The sequence below is a fragment of the Panthera leo genome, chromosome A1 (assembly GCF_018350215.1).
Source record: "Panthera leo isolate Ple1 chromosome A1, P.leo_Ple1_pat1.1, whole genome shotgun sequence".
NCBI lineage: Eukaryota > Metazoa > Chordata > Mammalia > Carnivora > Felidae > Panthera > Panthera leo.
In genome coordinates, this window is record NC_056679.1 from 69,588,678 (window position 1) to 69,611,515 (window position 22,838).

Below are 22,838 nucleotides of genomic sequence, written 5' to 3' on the forward strand. Positions count from 1 at the left end.
TGTATGTTAGCTAACTTGACAAAAAATAATACTAAAAAAAAATAATTAAAAAAAAATTCCACAGGTTAAGGGCTCAGTCCTATAAGACTGCCTTCCCCCCAACTTCAGGCACCACAGGCAAGCCTAGGTTGTCACCTGTGCTTCTGACTGATGAGCTACAAACTGGAAGTTCCAAAGACCATCTCCTTGAACTTCAGATACCAGTCACAATCCCAGGTTGTTGCCTGTACTTCTGACCTACTGGCTATAAATCAGTATAAACGACCTCCTTGTAGGGTTCAATTAACTTGCTGGAGCTGCTCACAGAACTCAGGAAACACTTTACTTACTAGATCACCAATTTATCATAAAAGGATATAACTTGGGAGCACTCAGGTGGAAGAAATGCACAGGACAAAATAGGTGGGAAGGGGCACGGAGCTCCCACGGCCTCTCCAGGGTGCCTCTGTCCCCGTACCTCCCTGTGCCTACCAACCTGGAAGCTCTTCCAACCCTGTCCTTTTGGGTTTTTATGGAGGCTTCCTTACATAGGCATGGTTGATTAAACCATTGGCTGCTGGATATTAACTCAATCTGCAGGCCCTCTCCCCCTCCCTGGAGGTCAGGGGGTGGGAATGAAAGTTCCAACTCTCTAGTCACATAATTGGTTCTTTTGGCAACCAGGCTCCATCCTTAGCCAGGTCCCCAAAGTCACCTCATCAACATAACAAGAGACAGTTCACCACTCTCATCACTTAGGGAATTCCAAGGGTTTTAGGAGCTCTGTTCCCAAAACAGGGAAGATTGAACACGTATTTCTTATTATAAATCACAATCTCACAGTAGTTAAACACAGAGAAGGGACTCAACCTGTTTGAGAAGATAATTCACAGGAATACAGTCTTGATAGCAGAATGAAATTTGAATTCATGGGCCTTAACATTACTATCATAATCTACTATCTTTTGATCCTCTCAAGAGATGCAGAGAAAGCATTTGACAAAATACAGCATCCTTTCTTGATAAAAACCCAAGATCATAAAAGCTATTCACAAAAGATCCACCGCTAATATCATCCTCAACGGGGAAAAACTGAGAGCTTTCCCCCTAAGGTCAGGAACATGACAAGGATGTCCACTCTCACCACTGTTATTCAACATAGTGTTGGAAATCCTAGCCTCAGCATTCAGACAACACAAAGAAATAAAAGGCATCCAAATTCGCAAGGAGGAAGTCAAACTCTCACTCTTTGCAGATGACATGATACTCTATGTGGAAAACCCAAAAGACTCCACAAACTGCTAGAACTGATCCATGAACTCAGCAAAGTCACAGGATATAAGATCAATGCACAGAAATTGGTTGCATTTCTATACACCAATAATGAAGCAGCAGAAGGAAAAATTAAGGAATCTATTCTATTTACAACTGCACCAAAAACCATAAAATACCTAGGAATAGAGTTAACCACAGAGGTGAAAAATCTATACACTGAAAATTATAGAAAGCTTGTGAAATAAACTGAAGAAGACACAAAAAAATGGAAAAACATTCCATGCTCATGGACTGGAAGAACAAATATTGTTAAAATGTTGATTCTGCCCAAAGCAATCTACATATTCAATGCAATCCCTATCAAAATAACACCAGCATTCTTCACAGAGCTAGAACAAACAATCCTAAATTTGTATGGAATGAGAATAAACCCTGAATAGCCAAAGCTATCCTGAAAAAGAAAACCAAAGCTGGAGGTATCACAATTCTGGATTTCAAGCTATATTACAAAGCTGTAATCATCAAGACCGTATGGTACTGGCACAAAAAAGACACACAGATCAATGGAACAGAATACAGAACCCATAATACACCCACAAACGTTTGGCCAACTAATCTTTGACAAAGAGGAAAGAATATCCAATGGAAAAAAGATGGGCTCTTCAGCAAATGGTATTGGGAAAACTGGACGGTGACATGCAGAAGAATGAACCTGAACCACTTTCTTATACCAGACACAAAAATAAAGTCAAAATGCATGAAAGACCTAAACATAAGTCTTGAAGCCATCAAAATCCTAGAGGAGAAAACAGGCAACAACCTCTTTGATCTTGGCCGCAGCAACTTCTTACTTGACATGTCTCCAGAGGCAAGGGAAACAAAAGCAAAAATGAACTATTGGGACCTCATCAAGATAAAAAGTTTCTGCACGGTGAAAGAAACAATCAGCAAACCTAAAAGGCAACCAAGGGAATGGGAGAAGATATTTACAAATGACACATCAGATAAAGGGTTAGTATCCAAAATCTATAAAGAACTTATCAAACTCAATCCAAACACCAAATAATCCAGTGAAGAAATGGGCAAAAGACATGAATAGACATTTTTCTAAAGAAGACATCCAGATGGCCAACTGACACATGAAAAAATGTTCAACAAACTCATTAGCAGGGAGATACAAATCAAATCCACAATGAGATACCAGCTCACACCTGTCAGAATGGCTAAAATTAACAACTCAGGAAATGACAGATGTTGGTGAGGATGCAGAGAAAGAGAACACTTTTGCACTGCTGGGGGGGAATGCAAACTGGTGCAGCCACTCTGGAAAACAGCATGGAGGTTCCTCAAAAAGTTAAAAATAGAACTACCTTGCAACCCAGCAATTACACTACTAAGTATTTATCCAAAGGACATAGGTGTGCTGTTTTGAAGGGACTCATGCACCCCAATGTTCATAGCAGCACTATTGACAATAGCCAAAGTATAGAAAGAGCCCAAATGTCCATCGACGGATGACTGGATAAAGAAGTCATGGAGTACTCAATCCAAAAGAATGAAATCTTGCCATTTGCAACAATGTGGATGGAGCTAGAGGGTATTATGCTACGTGACATTAGTCAGAGAAAGACAAGTATCATATGACTTCACTCATATGTGGAATTTAAGATACAAAACAGATGAACGTAAGGGAAGAGAAGCAAAAAATAATACGAAAACAGCGAGGGAGACAAACCATAAGAGACTCTTAAATACAGAGAACAAACTGGGGGTTGCTGGAGGGGTTGTGGGGGGGATGGGCTAAATGGGTGAGGGGCATTAAGAAGGGCACTTGTTGGGATGAGCACTGGGTGTTACATGTAAGTGATGAATCACTGCATTCTATTCCTGAAATCATTATTACTCTCTCTGTTAACAAACTTGTATGTATATTTAAAAAACTTAAAGCAACCGCTTGAATACTGGACAAGGATTTATGTATGGAATTCTTTTGTACCTCTTACCGTTTTCAGTAAAAGAATGGGTAGGTAAAATGTGTCTGTGTGCACTGTGTCTAGTACAATCATAATAGAATCATAATAGTCATGAAAAGCCATGGAAAAAGACAATTTAAATGCAAAGCAGAGTATCAGGTTATGTGGTATGATCTTAACTTGTTTACAAAGTACAGAAGACTGGAAAGAAGCAGAACGAAAGATTTACTACTATAACCTTTTACAATGATAGAAGAGATTATTTGTAATAATGGAGGGAATTAAGGCTTAGTTACTTTTACTTCCCTTGTATTTTCCAAGTCTATGTATTTTTACCTCCTGAATTGAAAAAAAATCACTCATGGAACTTACCAACTCCCATTTTGTAGTTTTGTTAGATTTATAGTAGGTACTACAAATTTCAGGTTTTTAAAAAAAAAATTTTAAGTTTATTTATTTATTTTGAGAGAGAGAGAGAGCATGAGCACATGCACAAGCTGGGGAGGGGCAGAGAGAGAGAGAGACAGAGAGAGAGAGAATCCCAAGCAGGCTCCACGCTGTCAGCACAGAGCCCAGTGGGGGGTTTGAACTCACAAACCATGAGATATGACCTGAGCTGAAATCAAGAGTTGGACACTGAACTGACCGAGCTACCCAAGCACCCCAAATTTCAAGTTTTATAAGGGTTTACTCCAAATCTTCTTGTTTGCAAATATTACTTTAAAATTCTAACAAATATTTTAGGAAACTATAGATAAAGTCAAGGAAGATACTGCACATTGAAAAATTCCTTTAAAAAATCTGCTCAGGAGCACCTAGGTGGCTTAGAGGGTTAAGCGTCCGACTTCGGCTCAGGTCATGATCTCACAGTCCGTGAGTTCGAGCCCCGCATTGGGCTCTGTGCTGACAGCTCAGAGCCTGGAGCCCATTTCAGATTCTGTGTCTCCCTCTCTCTCTGCCCCTCCCCTGTTCATGCTCTGTCTCTCTCTGTCTCAAAAATAAATAAACGTTAAAAAAAATTTTTAAAAATCTGCTCATCTTAGGGCTCCTGGCTGGCTCAGTCAGAAGAGTGTGTGACTCTTGATCTCGGGGTTGTGAGTTCAAGCCCCATGTTGGGTGTAGAGTTTAGTTAAATAAATAAAACTTAAAAAAAATCATGCTCCTCTTCTTGAATTAACTGGCTGAAGCACTTTTTTTGTTTGCCTGTTAATAAACTTGTGCTTAGTACTATCACTCTTTTATTTTTATTTATTTATTTTAAAAATTTTTTTATGTTTAGAGGCACCTGGGGGGCTCAATCGGTTGTCTAACTTAGGCTCAGGTCATGATCTAGTGGTTCATGGGTTCGAGCCCCATGTTGGGCTCTGTGCTGACAGCTCAGAGCCTGGAGCCTGCTTCAGATTCTGTGTCTCCCTCTCTGCCCCTTCCCCACTCGTGTTCTGACTCTCTCCGTCTCAAAAATAAACAAGTATTCAAAAAAATTTTTAATTTTTTTAATGTTTATTATTTTTGAGAGAGAGAGAGAGAGAGAGAGACAGAGCGTGAGCAGGGGAGGGGCAGAGAGAGAGGGAGACACAGAATCTGAAGCAGGCTCCAGGCTCTGAGCTGTCGGCACAGAGCCTGACGCAGGACTCGAACTCACCAGCAGTGAGATCATGACCCGAGCTGAAGTTGGAAGCTTAACCAACTGAGCCACTCAGGCACCCCCAAACATTTGAAATGACAACAAAACATGGCCGGTTGGATATGATGTACCGGGCCCTCTAGTGAGAGCTGTAGGGATGAACTCCATGAAATACGCTAAGAGACTAAGCTTTCTTGAATACTTACCACTTGCCAGGCCATGCTGTGGGTCCTTTACCCAGATTAAGGCACAAAACTGCCACACGAAGTAGGCAGTTCCTACTGCCTAGGTACAGAGGTTAAGAAACCTAGGCACAGAGGTTAAGAAATGTGCTCAAGATCCCACAACTAGTAAAGGGCATAGCCAGCATTTGAACCAGTTGGCCTGGCTCCAAAGTCCATGTTCTTAATTGATACCATAGAAGAGAAAACTGAGGCCTGGGGAAGGTGAGCTTCCCAGGTCTTATAGCTCCTTTGTGAGTAGCTGGGACTCAGACATTGGAAGTGTGAGCTCCTGACCCGGTCATACAACCACTCCCTTCCACCAGCGCAGTTCTCTGTGGGCACCGAGGGTGTTGCAGCAAGGGACCGGGTCTAAACAGCAATCCGATTGGCTAGCAAACCAGAAACGCCGGAACTGCAGATACCAATTTGAATTTCCATGATGTTTCCCCAACCCATACGATACGTTACTCATAGATCAAGGCACGGAAGCACAAGAACCGGGAACAAAATACATTTTTATAAGGCCAGACTGTAGTGATGGGAAATTAGTCTCACAGAGGAGCGTTTGTCAACGGCACTTTCCATCAAGAACTCAGAACACAGGGCTGCAATAAATATTTCTGAAACTGAATTACTGAAAAATAAGCGGAAGTATGGTACGAGGAGACACCCAAAGGCACAGAGTCTTAAGGAAACCTGGCACGATTAGGGATCAACGTCTGCGGGAGTTCTGTCCCTGTGAGGAAGATCAAGATTAACACAAGTATTCCGGGCGCTGACCGTGTGTCATGCGACATGTACCCGAGACAGCCAGGCGTCGAGTGAGCAGTGGCTCCAGACAGCTGCTAGGATGGTGACATACACAGACCCAACTCTTAGTCAACTAAAAAGCTTCCTCTAGGCTGATGAGGGAGGAAAGACCTCCTTGCACTTACAGTGAAGTTCAAGGAAAAAAGATGAAAAATTAGAGCGCGGAGTAAGCCACCAGTGGCGGGGGGGTGGGGGTGGGGGAGGGCAGCAGGTGTCAACTCACACATGTGTGGGGAGGTTGTCAGGGATTCCGTCATGGTCGAAGTCTGTGAGGTCATTAATGGAACTGACTGAAATCACCGCCTGTCCGATTGTGTATACGATGGACAGCGACACGATCGTCCTGTGTTGAGAGGGGTTAAGAGAACCTAAGTTAACTGCACGGTAGGAGCCCACTTCCTTCCCTCCCACAGAAAGGCCTCCTGCTTCAAAAGGCAAGACGCCAGCCATTGTGTACTTGTTTTTCAAACTTGAGTACCACTGGGAACTCTTCAAACAACAGAACAAAAAACAAAAACAAGAACTGCTAACTCCTAGAAAGGCAGCCTGCTGGAGAATTTGTTGCCCAGCCTGCACGTGTAAGTCACATCGGCTGGAGCCAGGGGAAGGGGCGGAAGATCGGTTTCATCTCCGAATTACTTGAAAAACTCAGTGTTTCCTTTTACCTAACTGCTGAGTCCGTCTATCTTCAAAAGGAAGAGATACTTATCTTGTGCCTGGTAACAATATTTGGCCAGGAGTGAGCCATTAATTATTTACCAAAAAAATTTTTAATGTTTAATTTTAAGAGAGACAGAGACAGAGTGTGAGTGGGTTGGGGCAGAGACAGAGGGAGACACAGAATCTGAAGCAGGCTCCAGGTTCTGAGCCCCCTACGCAGGGCTCGAACTCACAAACTGCGAGATCATGACCTGAGCCGAAGTTGGATGCTCAACCGACTGAGCCACCCAGGCGCCCCAGTCATTTTTATATTGTATTGAATGTACAGTGAGTTCATTTGTGTTTTCCAAGTTATCTAAGTATTTTACCTCCTGAATTGAAAAAAAGAAAATCACTCCTAGGATTTACCAACTCTCATTTTGTGGTTTTGTTAGATTTATAGCAGGTACTACAAATTTCAAGTTAAAAACAATTTTTTTAAGTTTATTTATTTTGAGAGAAAGGGAGAGAGAGTGTGCGAGCTGGGGGGGGGGGGGAGCAGAGAGAGAGAGAGAGAATCAGTGAATTTGGCCCAGAAGAACCTCCACTTCCTTGCTCATTAAGTTCTGGGGACTTCTCAGTAACCCTCTATTGGGGGCACTCGTGGAGCTGATCCTGTAGAATTGGATGAATGCCCCACATCCTCCCCGCCCAGAGAGCAGTGTGAGCCTTTCGGCAGCCGGCACATACATTAGGGAGCTTCTTCGTTCTCTAGACCTTAACTCTGCGACTCACACGTGATTAATGATAGACAGTATCCCTGCTACTATTTCAACAGGAGACAGGGATGTCACCACTGTTTGGAGGAAGGAAAGAACCTACCAGTGCTACCTGCATTCACACTGCCAAACGCCAGGCACGGTGCTAGACCCGGGATACGATCTGAGCAGAAACAGCGCCTGACACGCTCTCCTAAGAGTTTTATGGGCCTTGATTCCTTGTTCCCACCATCCGTCATCCCAAACCACAAAGCTGCAATTACTTCCTGGCTTGTTTCTTAACAAGGAAGCTGCAAATACTCACTTGAACTTTCCCAGCCAGGAGTCCGCGATCAGCGCTCCAAGGATGGGCGTCAGGTAGCACAGAGCCACAAACGTGTGGTAGATGGCCGTGGACAGATTATCGTCCCATCCGATGAACCGTCTGAAGTACAGAATCAGGAGCGCTTTTTGCAGAGGGCAGGGGACGGGGCGAGAGGGGAGACAAAGTCAGGAGCTGTGGTAAGTCAGGCTCTTCACTCCGGGGAGGGAGGGTGAGGATGGTTACCTCTCATTCCATAGTAGGAAAATCTTTCACAGAACTCATTGACCACGATGAAGAAGATGCTCAGGGGGTAACCGAAGCAGCCCTGATGAAAACAAACGGTGTGGGATTGAAACACGCCCCCCACTGGCCCGTGTTCACGAGTGAGCGCTAACAGCATGGAAAGTAGCTGATGCACATTTAGCAACTTGTCAGTGACTGTCCAGAGGTGGAATCAAGAATTTAAAAAATATTTCACCCCTTGCACTCCACACAGAGACAACAGTGAAATAAAGCATCTGGTTTTATTGTTATTTTGAGAAAAACGAGACACACCATGTCCTAAAGAAAAAACTCAGGATTGTCCCCGCACCAATGACATGAGTATATAATAGGAATTAAAAAAAATTTTTTTAAATGTTTATTCATTTTTGAGAGACAGAGAGAGACACAGCATGAGCAGGAGAGGGGCAGAGAGAGAGACACACAGAATCCAAAGCAGGCTCCAGGCTCTGAGCTGTCAGCACAGAGCTCGACGCAGGGCTTGAACCCACGAACCGTGGGATCACGACCTGAGCCGAAGTCAGACGCTTATCCGACTGAGCCAACCAGGTGCCCCTGTGACGGGCATTTTTAAGCGAAGGAAGGACAGCTGTGAACATTTAGGAGCATATCAGACAAAACAAAGCTCTGTAGAGAAGGAAAAAAACACTCACCTGTGATCTGGACATTCCTGAAAGAAAAACAAAATGCCACTATTAAAGTCAAGTAATGAAAACACTTCGTGCAGAGTCTCAACTCAGACCCTCTGACTTTTCGGGGAGGTCAGATGTGCTGTCCAGACAGCTCCAGCCTTCTCTGGGAGCGGGACCTGGCATCAGATTTTCTTTTAATTAGCTCCTCAGGCAGTTTCATTGTGGTCAGAATTGAGAGTCAGAGGCTTCGAGAATAGCGCCAAGACCATTTCCTCCTGAAAACACTTCAAAGGCTGCCCATCGCCCACAGGGTGAAGACCAAACATTTCCGCTTGTCCTTTACTATCTCACGAGGTCAGTGGGGTTGGGTGAGGATTAAATAGTGGGAATGTGAAATGCTTCAGGGTGTCTAACACAGTGAGGACTCAGCCACCATTCCCATTACCTGTTCCCGCCTCTCTTCCAGCCCCTTCCGCATGCACGGGGCGGGGCTCGCATGACACCCAGCTACCCGTTTGCTGAGCACGTTGGGCGCCCACTCAAAGACGGTAACGCACGAGACAGTGACTCCAGGAACGGCCCCTGCCCCTTCCTACACCTGTTGTAACTCTTGCCACGACACGACCCGCACTAGCCCCCTCTGCCTCCCGATTCTCCCAGAGTGCAATACCAGTTTGTATTTCTGCCTCCCCTCCAGGGGTGTCCACCTGCCCATCCCCAGCATCTTTCCCAGGACCTACCACATTGCGGGGCCTTATTGTCAGAAGAAGGAATTAGAAGAGCAGGAAGAAAAAAAGGTGAGAATCCAAGTAAGCCAGTGCAAACCAAGGGCCGTTGACTCGACTTTCTAGATCTTAGGCGAACCCTTCATGCCCTGCCCTGGCCTCCCCTGAATTTTGAGGAGAGCTGACCCATACCCGGGTTCGAGTCTTCAGGCCGTGTGGCACCGCTCCCTGCACCTACGCATGGCCCGTTCTTATCTGTGTCTGTCACATGCGGGGCCTCTCTCCATGGGGAATCATCCCTCCCCCTCCCTGGCTTCCACTGACCACATCTTAGAGTCCTTTGTTTTCAGGGGCCCACGAGCACCCCCCCCCCACACCTCTATTCTGAATCTGTGACCCCACAAATGGTCTTCAAACTTCAGTGTGCCTCAGAATCGACCTCCTCGGGAGAACAGGTCGCGGAGCCCCATGCCCACAGCTGCTGACTCTGGGGCGGCCCCCTGAGCCTGCATTTCTCACAAGTCCCAAGCTGATGTCCCCGCCGGTTCAGGGACATCCCCGTGAGAACCACTCGCAGGCTGTGATGTCCAGTTGCCGGACTGATCTGCATGAGTAGTTCTGATCACCTCGCTGGCCCCGAGCTCTGCAGAGACACTCCGTGCCTGCTGTCCCATCACAGACGCTGGCCCTGCCGCCTCGGATTTTCATTCTGTGCAAGCCCCGAGCCCCAGCCCACAATAAACAAAACCGCAGCCCTGCCTGAGGAACTCCGCTCTTGGCCCAGACCCATGCGGTGGTCGAGACCCCCCTCCTTCATGGGCGGGGGCCTCGCTTCCTGATTCTGGTCACGCTGTGCCGTGGGTGTTGGCACTTCCCCAACCACGCGCCAGACGGTCTCACTGTCGCCCACTTAGGATCAGGGGTGCTATTTCAATCCTTGTCCTAATGCGGGAAATGACCTGTGCTGGCCTCACAGGGGTCCGGTCCCAACTCCTGCCATCTATAAAGTTCTGGAAGGACATTGTTCCACAAATAGCCTGATTTTCTCCCCAGTTAGACTTGCTGGTGGGAAGGGGCTGCTTTGAGGGGCAGAATGTGGGCATGGGGGGGCAGACGTGTGATTGAACCTCGCACCTGTTGCTTTCCAGCTGTGACCGAGGGTGAGCCAGCCTCCCTCCGACAGCCCACCTGTCGGGGCCCCCGCCCAGGTCTGACGCATCATTCAGGGAAGATGCTGCTGCCTCCCACAGGGTGGGAATCAAATATTTGTTGATCGAACAAGTGCTCCCAAGCCGCGGTCATAGCCATCACCAAGTCCAGTGTTTGGGTCCCAGCCCTGCCACTCATTAGTTCCACCTGCCCGTCCAGGCTCTAACCTCCTTCTGCCAGAGACGCTGCCCTGCGCGCGCTTCATCAGTCTCTCCCGGGTTCCCGACCCCCCACGTGGCTTGGCCAATGGGAAGCCTGGGCAGGAGACCAGAGGGTCAGGGTGTTCCTCTCCCTGCCTCCTTCCCCATATGTCACCTCAGACTGCTCCATCCTCAGGGGACAGTGGAGACTCCTCCGAAGGAGGCCCTCCCCACACAACTCTCCTCCCAGGTTCTGGTCAGTTTTATACCACTTCCCATGGGGGAGACAACTGAAGTCATTACTCCGGGTACCTGCACTGTCATTTATGCCTCCCTGCCTCCCCCCGTTTTTTTTTTTTTTTAATTTAAAAAATAAGTTTATTTAGGGGCGTCTGGGTGGCTCAGTCAGTTAAGCATCTGACTTCAGCTCAGGTCATGATCTCATGGTCTGTGAGTTCGAGCCCCGTGTCGGGCCCTGTGCTGACAGTTCAGAGCCTGGAGCCTGCTTCTGATGCTGTGTCTCCCTCTCTCTCTGCGCCTCTCTTACTCACACTCTCTCTCTGTCTCTGAAAAATGAATAAACCTTAAAAATTTTTTTAAATAAGTTTATTTATTTATTTTCAGGGAGAGAAAGAGGGAGGGTGGGGAAGGGGCAGAGGGGAGAGAGAATCCCAAGCTAGCTCCACACTGTCAGCGCAGAGCCTGATGCAGGGCTCAAACTCATGAACCAGAGATCATGACCTAAACCGAAATCAAGAGTCTGAGGCTCAACCAACTGAGCCACCCAGGCACCCTGACCCACCTTTTCTTTTTTTTTTTTTTAATGTTTATTTATTTTTGAGAGAGAGAGAGCATGTGTGCGGTAGAGGCAGACAGAGAGGGAGACACAGAATCCAAAGCAGACTCCAGGCTCTGAGCTGTCAGCACACAGCCCGACTCGGGGCTTGAACTCACAGACCGTGAGATCATGACCTGAGCCGAGGTCGGACACTTAACCAACTGAGCCACCCAGGCGCCCCTGGCTCTGTCCTGTTCTAAACGGTGTGTTGTGTTTGAATAATCGCTTCTATTCCAAGTATGCCTTCTGTGTCCAGATGGGACCCTGCCTGATGTAGCCCACACACCAGCTTTCATCACCAGACTGGGGACAGCCACTCTCCAGTGAAATACAAAACCCACTCAGGAACACATGCTTTTGGAGAACACACAAACAGGCCTGTTTGCAGTATTCGAAGCCCTGTTTCACTGCAGTGGTGCCCTGCCTTCTAGAAGAAACAGCAGGACCAAACGATGCTCTGCCTACTTATCCTTCAGATAAAGTGCTCTTACTACTGTCTCCCAAAGACCCAGCAAAGCGAGCTGAGTGCCAGCTGCACAGGGCTCAGGCTGGTCCTTGCACCAGGCCTTTACTGAAAAGCAGGAGGGAGGTATGAAAACCCAGACCCAATGGGATGGCCTGGAGCTTCACTGCAGTAGTTCCTGCCGCATGTTTCTCAGGACTTGGGTTTGCAAGGAAAGATTTCATCTGGCTGAGGTAGCACCTATAATTTCTGTTGCAAAATACTGTTTAGTGCTTATTGTATACCAGCTAACAATGGTAAAGATTTTGTTTACTTGGAACATAGACAGGGTTCCAGAAACGAGAGCTTAGATCTTGTTCTAACAACCATCACACTCAGAACTACATTGTGGAAAATGAAATTCCTAAGCTCACTCAGGTAAAAATCTGAGATTTAGTACCCAGTCATCACCCAGGAAGTTTGTTATTTTCCGAAAAGTGTGCATTCCAAAAAGCCACTTCTATTACTGAGGGGCAGAGGTTGCTAACCTCCTCTGTTACTGAATTCAGAGCTATTTGCTGGTTGTGTACTGCAGTTAGCATTTCTTTTTTTTTTTTTAACTAAGTTTATTCATTTTTGAGAGAGACAGAGAGAGAGTGCAAGCAGGGGAGGGGCAGAGAGAGAGAGGGAGACACAGAATCTGAAGCAGGCTCCAGGCTCTGAGCTGTCAGCACAGAGCCCAACGTGGGGCTCGAACTCACAAATCGTGAGATCATGACCTGAGCTGAGATCAAGAGTCAGATGCTTAACCGACTGAGCCACCCAGGCGCCCCGAAGTGTTCTTTTTTAAATAATTTTTTCCCCTAAGCTACATTTTCTACTTGGGGCTTAGGAGTCCTATTCCATGCCTTTTAAATGGGATCTGGCAGGATCTGCCTTGGCTCTGGTGCCTTCTGCGGGTTACTCTCCGTTAGCCGTCTGTAAAGTGAGGATGCTGCCTTCCAGAGCTGCTACAAGGAATCAGGTGGTCTGAAAATGGTTTCATAAACCAGGAGGAAGACGAGTTAAGTTGAACATTGGGTTCTTTTAGGTGGAAAGGCAGGCCTTGGGGGCAGGAGATTAAGCCTCTGCTTGGGGACATCCTTCCTGATCATGTGGCTTTAAAGATTCAAAGCACTTAACCTTTGGACCGCCATTCCTTCACCTAAAGATGCTAACACCTCTTTGCAAGTTGGTTGATAAGATCAGATCTACAGGAATTGCTACAGAACTTGCTACTCACTGCAGCCCATGATGACAGCTGAGTAGTGCAGATAAATGTTTGGAACGGAATGACTTAAGATTGAAATACGGGCAAGAATTTGCGATGGGGGCCCCTGGCAGGGCTGAGAGGGGCCCTCAAAGGAAGAGGCGGTTCCATCCAGGGTTGCTCACGCTGACCAAAAGAAGAGGGTCCCTATGACATCGGCCTGGGAAATTAGGCCATAGGAATGAAAAAGTTGTGGACAGGCGGAAGTCAGTCTTCTTAGACACAGCCACAGCGGCAAGCACTGATTTTCAATTAAGCTGCTTTTCAAACGGGCAGCACTATAGTGTCCTGCATGCATGTGGCTGCAGAGCTTTAAGGATCGTGTTTCATTCTCTATTGCAGTGGTTCTCAATGTGTGGTCTCTGTCCCAGAAGCAGCGGCACCTGGGAACTCATCAAAGGGGCTCCTGGGTGGCTCAAGTCGGTTAAGCGTCCGACTTCAGCTCAGGTCATGATCTCGCCATCCGTGAGTTTGAGCCCCACGTCAGGCTCTGTGCTGACAGCTCAGAGCTGTCTGTCTCTCGAAAATGAATAAATGTGTAAAAACATGTTTTTAAAAATGCACACTCTCAGGTCCATCCCAGACCTACCTAATCGGCAGCTCCCAGGGTAAGGCCCAGCTGTCTTCAGGCTCTTGAGCCCTCCTGGGAGCCCCTGGCCACTGCAGTGGTGCTGAGGAGCAGGCAAGAAAGGGGTCTGGCGAGAGGGTGTGCATCCCACGTGGCGGCTCCGGGCCAGGTGATCAGCTCCTCTGATGCGATTCTGGCTGCGCTCATTGTTCACCGGGATGACGGTGACAAGCGGATGCCCTGTCTCACCTTCCCCGTCTCCCATCCACCCAACAGGACCTGAGCTTCCCCACATGGAGCAAATCAGGACGGCTCCCCAACCTGGCTGGCTCCCTGCTCCCTGCAAGGTCAGACCCGCTGCTCAGCACAGCGTTCCAAGATCCCCGCAGGATCTGACTCTCCCCCCTCCCCCCCACCATCAGGCCACGACTTCTGATTCCCACACCAGGCTCCTTCAGAGCTCCCCGAGCCAGTAGGGCACTTAGCGTCTCATCTCTCCCCTTGGCCTCCAAGGTATTCTCTGCCCCTAGTACATTTCTTTAGTCTTTTTATGACTGTGCTCACAGAGCGAGTTGTTCTGACTTCTGAAAATGTTACAGAGCCTCACATGTCTTATGAACCCCCTTCCCCCATTTTTGGTGAGGAAATAAAGGGTATGCCACTTCAAAAAGAGCCACACAGAATACGCACCCAGCAAAACAGCGGTTGGCCTGAGGCGAGGGGGCAGGGGACATGGGAGGAGGGGAAGGGGCCTGAGCGCCTTGGGGCACAATTGGTTTTTTTTTTTTTTTCAAAAACTGATCAACTTAAGAAGTGAGAAGCACCTCTTGTTTTCTTTTCTTAAGTTTATTTATTTATTTTGAGAGAGAGAGAGAGAGAGAGAGAGAGAAGGGAAGGGGCAGAGAGAGAGAATCCCAAGCAGGCTCTGTGCTGCCAGCGCGGAGCCCAATGCAGGGCCAGAACTCATGCACCTCGGGATCTTGACCTGAGCTGAAATCAGCACCTGGTTTTCTTAAGTGGGCTACTCTACTTTCTTAAGTGGGACCGTCGATATTAGGTGAGCTGTAGAACAAGTTTTGCACCTGTAATCCAGGCCTCAGTTTCTGGAGTGGCTCTTCTGGAGCTGTCTCTTGCCCAACTTGATGAATATTTTTCTTACTTGGGGGTTTCGCCACATTTTCCACCCTCGGGGCCCCTGCTGGTGCCTAAGGCACATCTGTGCGCATCAGAGAATTGTGATCATTCAGGCCGGATGCTACCCGGGGAGGCGCGGCTCGATGAGTGGACAGCGGCTTGGTCCCTGGGCGCATGTAGAGCTTGTCCACAGAGCCTGGCTGCATTCCAGCCCCCAGGGGCTCCCTTGCTGGGGCCTTCATGCAGCGGGCAGCTTGCACATCTCCAGCCGGTGCCCTGCCCATCCTTCCACTGCTCTTAAAGAAATAGCCCCTTTCCACAAATACTTTCTTCCCCACTGGGAGGGAATCTGTTTTGCCTTTGACATGTCAGCAAATAGCTACCTAAACAGAATACAGTGGTGTGACTGGCTTTCAAAATGCCAGTTTGATCAAGTTACCCCTGCTCAAAGCAAATGAGTTATCAGTCCTTTGAGGTCCCAGAACACCAATCAGCCTAAGCACGTAAAGCTACTTTAGAAATACAGGGAAACCAGGGCTAATGGGACAGTATAGGTTTTATTAAGTGGCTCTGGCATGGGGCAGGGACCGGCTCGGTCTGGGAGCACTGGGAACACAGCCACAGGGGCCGAAGGCGTGCGCCCAGCTGGTGAGAAGACAGACACAGAGCATAAAATCTCTTAGCTGCAGTGTAGCTCCTTAGCAACGGGGTACCTCACAACCACGTCACCCCTTTGTGTGGGGCAGGGACCATGGGAATGGCACCTGTGGCTGGTCTGCCTTCGCCAAGTGAGTAACACACAGCCTCGTATCTTTAACCGTCCGGCAGCCAGGCCTTGCCCTCACCTTGTCCTGTGTGTCTGACACATGGCTTCGCCACCTTCTCCCTCAGCCTGGGGATCCTCTGGTCAGAAGTGAGGGAGGCAGCTCGTGGTCTGCGCATTAGTTTGGGGCAGTTGCCATAACAACATCCTACAAACTGATCCTTAAAACAAGAGAAATTTATCATCTCTGAGTTGGGAGCTGGGAGGCTGAGATCAGGGTGTTGACCTCGGTGGCTCCTTTTTTGTTTTTTAATTTTTATAATGTTTCTTTATTTTTGAGATCAGAGCATGAGCAGGGAAGGGGCAGAGAGAAAGGGAGCCTGACGCGGGGCTCAAACTCACGGACCGTGAGATCACGACCTGAGCCGAAGTGGGACGCTCAACCGACTGAGCCACCCAGGCGCCCCCTGGTTGGCTCCTTTTGAGACTACAAGAGGGAATCTGTTCCAGCCTCTCCCCAGCTTCTGGGGGTCACTGGCCATCGTAGACGTTCTTCGGCTCATGATAGCATTACCTAGATCCTTGCTGCCATCTTCACACGGTCTTCTCTCTGTGGTGGCCGTGTCCAGACGTCCCGTTCATACAAGGTCACCGGTCGTACTGGATTGCGGGCTCCCTTACTCCAAAATGACCTCAATGGAACTAATTACATCTGTGAAGGCCCTATCTCCAAACAAGGTCACATTCTGAGGTACCTGGGGTCAGGACTACAGCATATGAATTTGAGTTGGGGGGCAGGGAGTGGGACACAATTCAACCCGTAACAGTCAGAGAGCATTTGTGGTGTACAACCTATTGCTGTAGGCTACAGATATCCTATCTTTTACGAAGATTTCTACACACGATTGTCTAAAATCACGTGCATTCAGGGACACCTGGGTGGCTCAGTCGGCTGAGCGTCTGGGTCTTGACTTCAGCTCAGGTCATGAGCTGATGGTTTGTGAGTTCAAGCACCACGTCAGGCTCTACGCTGTCAGTGGAGAGACTGCTTCAGATCCTCTGTCTCCCTCTCTCTCTCTGCCCGCCTCCCATTTGCACTGTCTTTCTCTCAAATAAACAAACATTAAAAATATAAAATCATGGGCATTAAGAGGCCCACTGTGGCCACCTCTGATGGTTTTAAAAATGACCTGTGACTTTTAGCGTCTCATGTCTGTAACCATAGATGTGAATCACTGACTGCCATTCCTATTTTCCTTCAGAGAGAAATGATCTCTACAGGCCCAGGATCCGCCCGCCTTTGGACATGCCAGAGACTATTTACTTCTCAATTGCATGGGAAGTGCAGGCAGGCCAGAGGGTGCCACAGAGTTAATATGTAGTAAGCTATTATGCAAAACAGAAAGGGCCAGGGCTAGGCCTAAGTTCTGCCTCTGGCGGCATAGACAGGATCAGTCATCTCAGGTGAGAGAATTTCCTGGGTGTCAGGAAGGTGGCCCTTGCTCTCCTAGGTATTTCCTTCATCTACACCTGGATGTTCTATTATTCTGGAAGAACAGCCTTCATTCTGAACTTAGAGTGAGGCTTGCTTTACATGCTCTACTGCTGGGGCGCCTGGGTGGCTCAGTTGGTTGAGCGTCCGACTTCGGTTCAGGTCATGATCTCACAGTTCTTGGGTTCAAGCCCCGCGTGGGGCTCCATGCTGACAGTGTGAAGCCTGCATGAGATTCTCTTTCTGTCTGTGTCCCTCCCCTGCTCTCCTGCATGAGATCCCTCTCTCTCTCTCTCTCTCTCTCTCTCTTTCAAAAATAAACATTTAAAAAAGTTAAATGCTCTCCTGCTGAGAGTCCGTAAACGCATCTGTTCATAGGCTAGGGCTAAGACAGACCTACCCCCGGAGCAGGCTCTACGAGGAAACAAGAAGGGAGAGAGCACAGGGTCCAAGAGCAAACTGCACATGCAGAACAGGCGACAGAAACGAGTCCATAGCACCCTCTCTGAAATACTGTTATCATGTCATAGGCAAAAACAACGCCAAAGGCAGACGAGTGTCACCAAATCAAAAGGAACTAATCCCCTGGTCTGTTGGGGGTTTCTTTTGGAGCCAATTGAGTTAGAGATGTGAAATGTTATTTATCTTTAATTAATTTTTTTTGGAAATCTTAAATTTTAGACACAAAGATCTTTTGCTCTTAGATGGTAAATCGTGACTAGAAAAAATGCTTATGATCATGGTAAGTGTGAAGTTAGGCTGTGAAACAGTCTACAGAAAGCACAATTCCCCCCGATTGATATTTAGACGGTAGGAGTCTCCATAGGAGTGTTAGGAGACAAGGGCGCCTGGGTGGCTCAGCCAGTTAAGTGTCAGAATCTTGGTTTCAGCTCAGGTCATGAGCTCATGGTTTCATGGATTCATGCCGGGCGTGGGGCTCTGCACAGGCAGTGTGGAGCCTGCTTGGGATTCTCTCTCTCTCTCTCTCTCTCTCTCTCTCTCCTTCTCTCTCTCTGGCCCTCCCCCACGTGCACTGTTTCTGTCTCTCTCAAAAATAAATAAGTAAATACATACATACATACATAAAAACATATATACATAAAAAGGAAGTGTTAGGTGACTTTTTTCCAGTCTTATAATTTTAGGGTGAACATGCATAGGAACAGCTATCGCAGAAGGAAAGTGAATCACGGTTCAGAGGTCCAACAACAGCGCTTGAAAACTTTACCCACAGATCCGTAGTACAGCACCTAGGTACAGTATCAATGGAGTATGAGCATAATTTTTAGAATTACTTTAAGATAAATGTCTATGACATCACTGTGAGCATTTCTGATTCACCTAATATTCTACATGGGAAGTGTTTTCTACATACCAATTCTGTTATCACGTAGATCGCTGTTTGGAACTGACTAGAGGTATACCCAGAAAATCCATCCATCTTGCTGGGGAAAGATACTAGGCATCACGTGTGGTACCTAAGCTGAGGATTCTGGCCGCAGTGGAGTCATCTTTACACATCAAGGAGTTTTCCTACCTAACGTCACGTATAAGTGATATACATCTTTCAGAGAGAACATTTTCTACTACCATGTGCACTGGGTTGAATAGTACCCCCCAAAACTTGTGTCCTTCCTAGAATCGCAGAATGTGACCTTATCTGCACATGGGGTCTTGGGACACCTGGGTGGCTCAGGTGGTTAAGCCCCCGCTTCTTGATTTTGGCTCACGGTTCACAGGTTCAAGCCCCGTGTCGGGCTCTGCGCTGAGTGGGGAGCCTGCTTGGGATTCTCTGTCTCCCTCTCTCTCTGTCCCTCCCCTGCTCACACACACCCTCTCTCTCTCTCTCAAAATAAATAAACTTAAAAAAATAAAACACGAAAAGAAAATGGGGTCTTTGCAGATATAATGAGTTAGGATGAGGTCATGTTGGAGAAGGGGGGGTCCTTAACCCCACAGGACTGGTGTTCTTCTAAGAAGACAGCTCTGTGCAGACAGACAGATATGCGCAGACAGGAGGTGATGTGAAGGCACAAAGAAGGAAATGACCATGTGATGCTGGGAATGGATTGGAGTGATGCATCTATAAAGCCAAGGAATGCTAATAATCGCCAGCAGCATCAAAAGCTAAGAGAAAGGTATCGGACAGATTCTCTTCTAGAAACTTCAGGGGGAGCATGGTCCTGCAGACACCTTGAGTTTGGACTTAACAGCCTCCAGAACTGTGAGAGAACACATTTCTGCTGTTTTAAGCGACCCAGTTTGTGATACTTTTGTTACAGCCACAGGAAACTAATACACCGTGTGAGGGGATATGTTTTGATCCACTAGGAAAAAGGTCTGTTTCTCCAAGAACATCTCAACTGTACCTTCTGATACGTCCCGATGGAGCTTACAATAAAATTCTTGCCTCTTGAAGCAGATCGTACGATTTGCAAATGCTTAGTCTGTGAGCTTTTAACGGGTCTTCTTATGTGAGTACATTCTGTGAATTTTCCGGCCTCTAGTCTGATTCTTGAACCAAATTTGCCTTTGGGTGTGTGCTCAGTTTCACACATCCCCACACCACAGCTGGCTGGCTCCAAACCCTCTCTCTGACGACAGGCTCCTTTCAGGAGCCCAGTGGGGAAGCCCTGGCTGATGTCGAGTCTCAGAGGAACCAGGCCTTCCTCCTTCTGCGGAAAGTCTGTGGAAGACGCTATCCCTTCCCTTTGGCTGTACAACCTTCCGGCTGCCGAGACCGCCCCGTAACTCTGCACCGCCAGCAGATGCTAACAGCACCCACGCTGATGCCCGGCGGCGAGCAGAGGCACAGCCTGGCCAGCTGACACGGCCCTGTTCCCATCATCCCCATGAGATGACCCCGCCGTCCTGCTTCCTCAGTGATGCATTCCCGGCCTCTGAAACCGAGAGACCAAGTTACAAAACAGAGGTTCCTGGGTTCTGTATGTTGCAACCCCAGGATTATGAGTCAGTGGTTCTCATTCATCTCCTGATAATACTACTTCTGTTCTTTCACTATCATCATGCAGGAATGTGGAATGTTCTTCAGAGTCCACCCTTGTTTTTATTTCCTTATCGTAGCTCACCTGAGACACCTACCCACTTTCTCTCCTGCCAGGGACAGGGTCAAGATGCCTTTGTGTCCGGGGCAGCTGTGCCCAGGGAGGTGGGAGCACGGTCGGCTGGGTGGTCCGTCCCTGCGGTCCCATCATGGCTTCTGTCGTGAGCAGCTCGACCCTGGAGAATGGACAGCTGTCCCTCTCACTGGTGAGCTAGCCAACTAGTGGGCCCTCCATGTGCTCCCTGTTCTTTAGTAATGCAAAGAGCAGCAGGACAGTTATTAATTTAAAAAATCCAAATAAATCAAACCTGGAATAATTCCACTCAGGACATTTTGTAGAGGCATGAAGGACGAGGCAAAAATTTAGTATTAAGATGGCAAATCCTCCAACTTTGACAAGACACCGTTAGCTATGGCTTTGTCTCTTGATACTTTATTTTCCTCAGGTATCCCTTGGTGTGGAAAAATGTTGTTTATAAGCCAATGTTCCTGGCCTCTGAGGATATGGGTTTCTTCATGACGGGTGGTAAATAAATACCTGCATAAATAAGTGATTTAGGCCCACCCCCCACGAGCCATAGCTGGACCATATGGATTCTTCACTCCTGCTTGTTTCTACCCTGTTCTTAACCTGTGCAAGCGAATTTTCAAATTCTAGCTACTAATTTACTGCAAAATGGATCATCACGGGCAAGCCAGGGACCAGATTACACTAGATCCTGCTGCCACGATCTCATCTGGGGGGCACAGTAGCAATATTTGGATGTGAGTGAGGGTCATGGAACCAAGCCTGTCATTTAGAGTCATTTAGAGCAGTGGTTTTCTAATCAGGGTCTTGGGACCAGCAGCAGCAGCACCTGGGAATTTGGTAACTGCTAATCCTTGAGCGCTGCCCCAGACCCACTAAAGCAGAGAGACTAGAGGGGTGGGGCCCAGCAACCTGTTGGGATAAGCCCTCACTCGGATGATCCTAATGTACACTACAGACTAATACCACTGCCCTACAGCAATGTCAGCCTGAAAGAATCCAGTGCCAAAATCTCTGGGGTGCCTGGGTAGCTCAGTTGGTTGAGCGTCTGACTTCGGCTCAGGTCATGACCTCACTGTTGGTAAATTCACAGTTCGGGAGTTCGAGCCCTGCATCGGGCTTGCTGCTGTGAGTGCAGAGCCTGCTTTGGATCCTCTGTTCCTGTCTCTCTCTGCCCCTTCTCCGTTCATGCTCTCTCTCTCTCTCTCTCTCAAAAATAAATAAATGTTAAAAAAAAAAAGTTCTCTCTTCCTGCTGTCTGAGGGGAAGACAATTCTCCCAAGAGTAAGATGCCCAAGGCCCCCTTTGGTAGCAACTCTAGCTGGACACTTCCAGCCTAGAAAAGGGTTTCCAGCTTCCCTGGGACTTCAGCGCTGTTCTTTGGTTTACCCAAGAACTTCTAGAAAGAAACAAGAATGTGTAAGAACTTTTAAGTGGCCGGGTTTGTGGCACCTTCAAAACCAGTCCGTCATTTTATGCTCAGGCAGGAAGCTGACTAGAAAAACTCATCAGAATCCCACAAGGCCAGCAGGAGACCGAGTAGGGGATTCAGGAATATAATCAACTATCCTTCATTAAGTGAGCGAATTCCTCAAAACAGTCTGGAGGTCCTGGCGGAGGGAGGCGGGAGCTTGCTTCATAGAACCTGGAGCCTCTCCATGCTTCATTTCCAAAGTCAGATACATGGCAAATGACAGCAGGACCTATGGTTCTCCAGGACCAAAGTACGGGAAGTAATTTGTAAGAGCAGCAACTTTAGCGCAGACCTGCTCAGCTCTGGGTAAGAATGGGAATGGGGTGAGGGGGGAAGGAGGGAATATTTGAAATCTTCAGCAAAACCATCCCTAGCCGCACGAAAGCCTCAGCTGAGAGGTTCCCTGCCATTTGGAACCTAACTCCACAAGACAGCTCTTGAGAGGGGGGCTTCCTCTCCACCTCTAACTCTGACAAGCACACCCAGACTTTAAAGCAAGGGTAGGTGAGGGGCGCCTGGGTGGCTCAGCTGGTTAAGTGTCCGACTTCAGCTCAGGTCATGATCTCGCGGTGAGTTCAAGCCCCGCACTGGGCTCTGTTCTGATAGCTCAGAGCCTGGACCCTGCTTCGGATTCTGTGTCTGCCTCTCTCTCTGCCCCTCCCCCACTCATGCTCTATCTCTCAAAGATAAACAAACATTTAAAAAATTACTTAAAAAAATGTTTTTAAAAAGGCAAGGGTAGGAGAACAATGGCTCATGGGCCAAATCTGGCCCCACCACCTGCTTTTCTGTAGCTTGCAAGTTAAGAATGCTTTCTATGTTTAAATGATGGAAAAACAATGTTTAAAAACTATTTTGTGGGGCGCCTGGGTGGCTCAGTCAGTTGAGTGTCTGACTCTTGATTTCTGCTCAGGTCATGATCCCAGGGTTGTGGGATCGAGCCCTGTGTCAGTCTTCTGCTTGTTATTCTGCAGTGGAGTCTGCTTGAGATTCTCTCTCTCTCTCTCTTTCTCTCTCTCTCTCCCCTGCTCACCTCCTTAAAAACACACACACAAAAAAACCCCACTATTTTGTGACACATGAGGATTACATAAAATTCAAATTTCTGTGCCCGTAAAGTTTTATTGGAAC

At 47.7% G+C, this 22,838-nt stretch overlaps 1 protein-coding gene across 1 annotated transcript in view; it reads right to left on the minus strand.

The window, feature by feature from the left end:
- SLC15A1 (solute carrier family 15 member 1) overlaps window positions 1–14,017 on the minus strand; it is a 44,918-nt gene extending 30,901 nt beyond the window's left edge. Inside the window, exons 1-6 of the mRNA XM_042954550.1 lie at window positions 13,774–14,017; window positions 9,924–10,155; window positions 8,543–8,559; window positions 7,851–8,045; window positions 7,608–7,749; window positions 6,109–6,228 (exon numbers count right to left, since the gene is read on the minus strand). Of these exons, the coding sequence (XP_042810484.1) occupies window positions 6,109–6,228; window positions 7,608–7,749; window positions 7,851–8,045; window positions 8,543–8,559; window positions 9,924–10,155; window positions 13,774–14,017 (950 nt within the window). The remainder of the gene's footprint in view (window positions 1–6,108; window positions 6,229–7,607; window positions 7,750–7,850; window positions 8,046–8,542; window positions 8,560–9,923; window positions 10,156–13,773) is intronic.
- Between the last annotated feature and the right edge of the window lie 8,821 nt (window positions 14,018–22,838).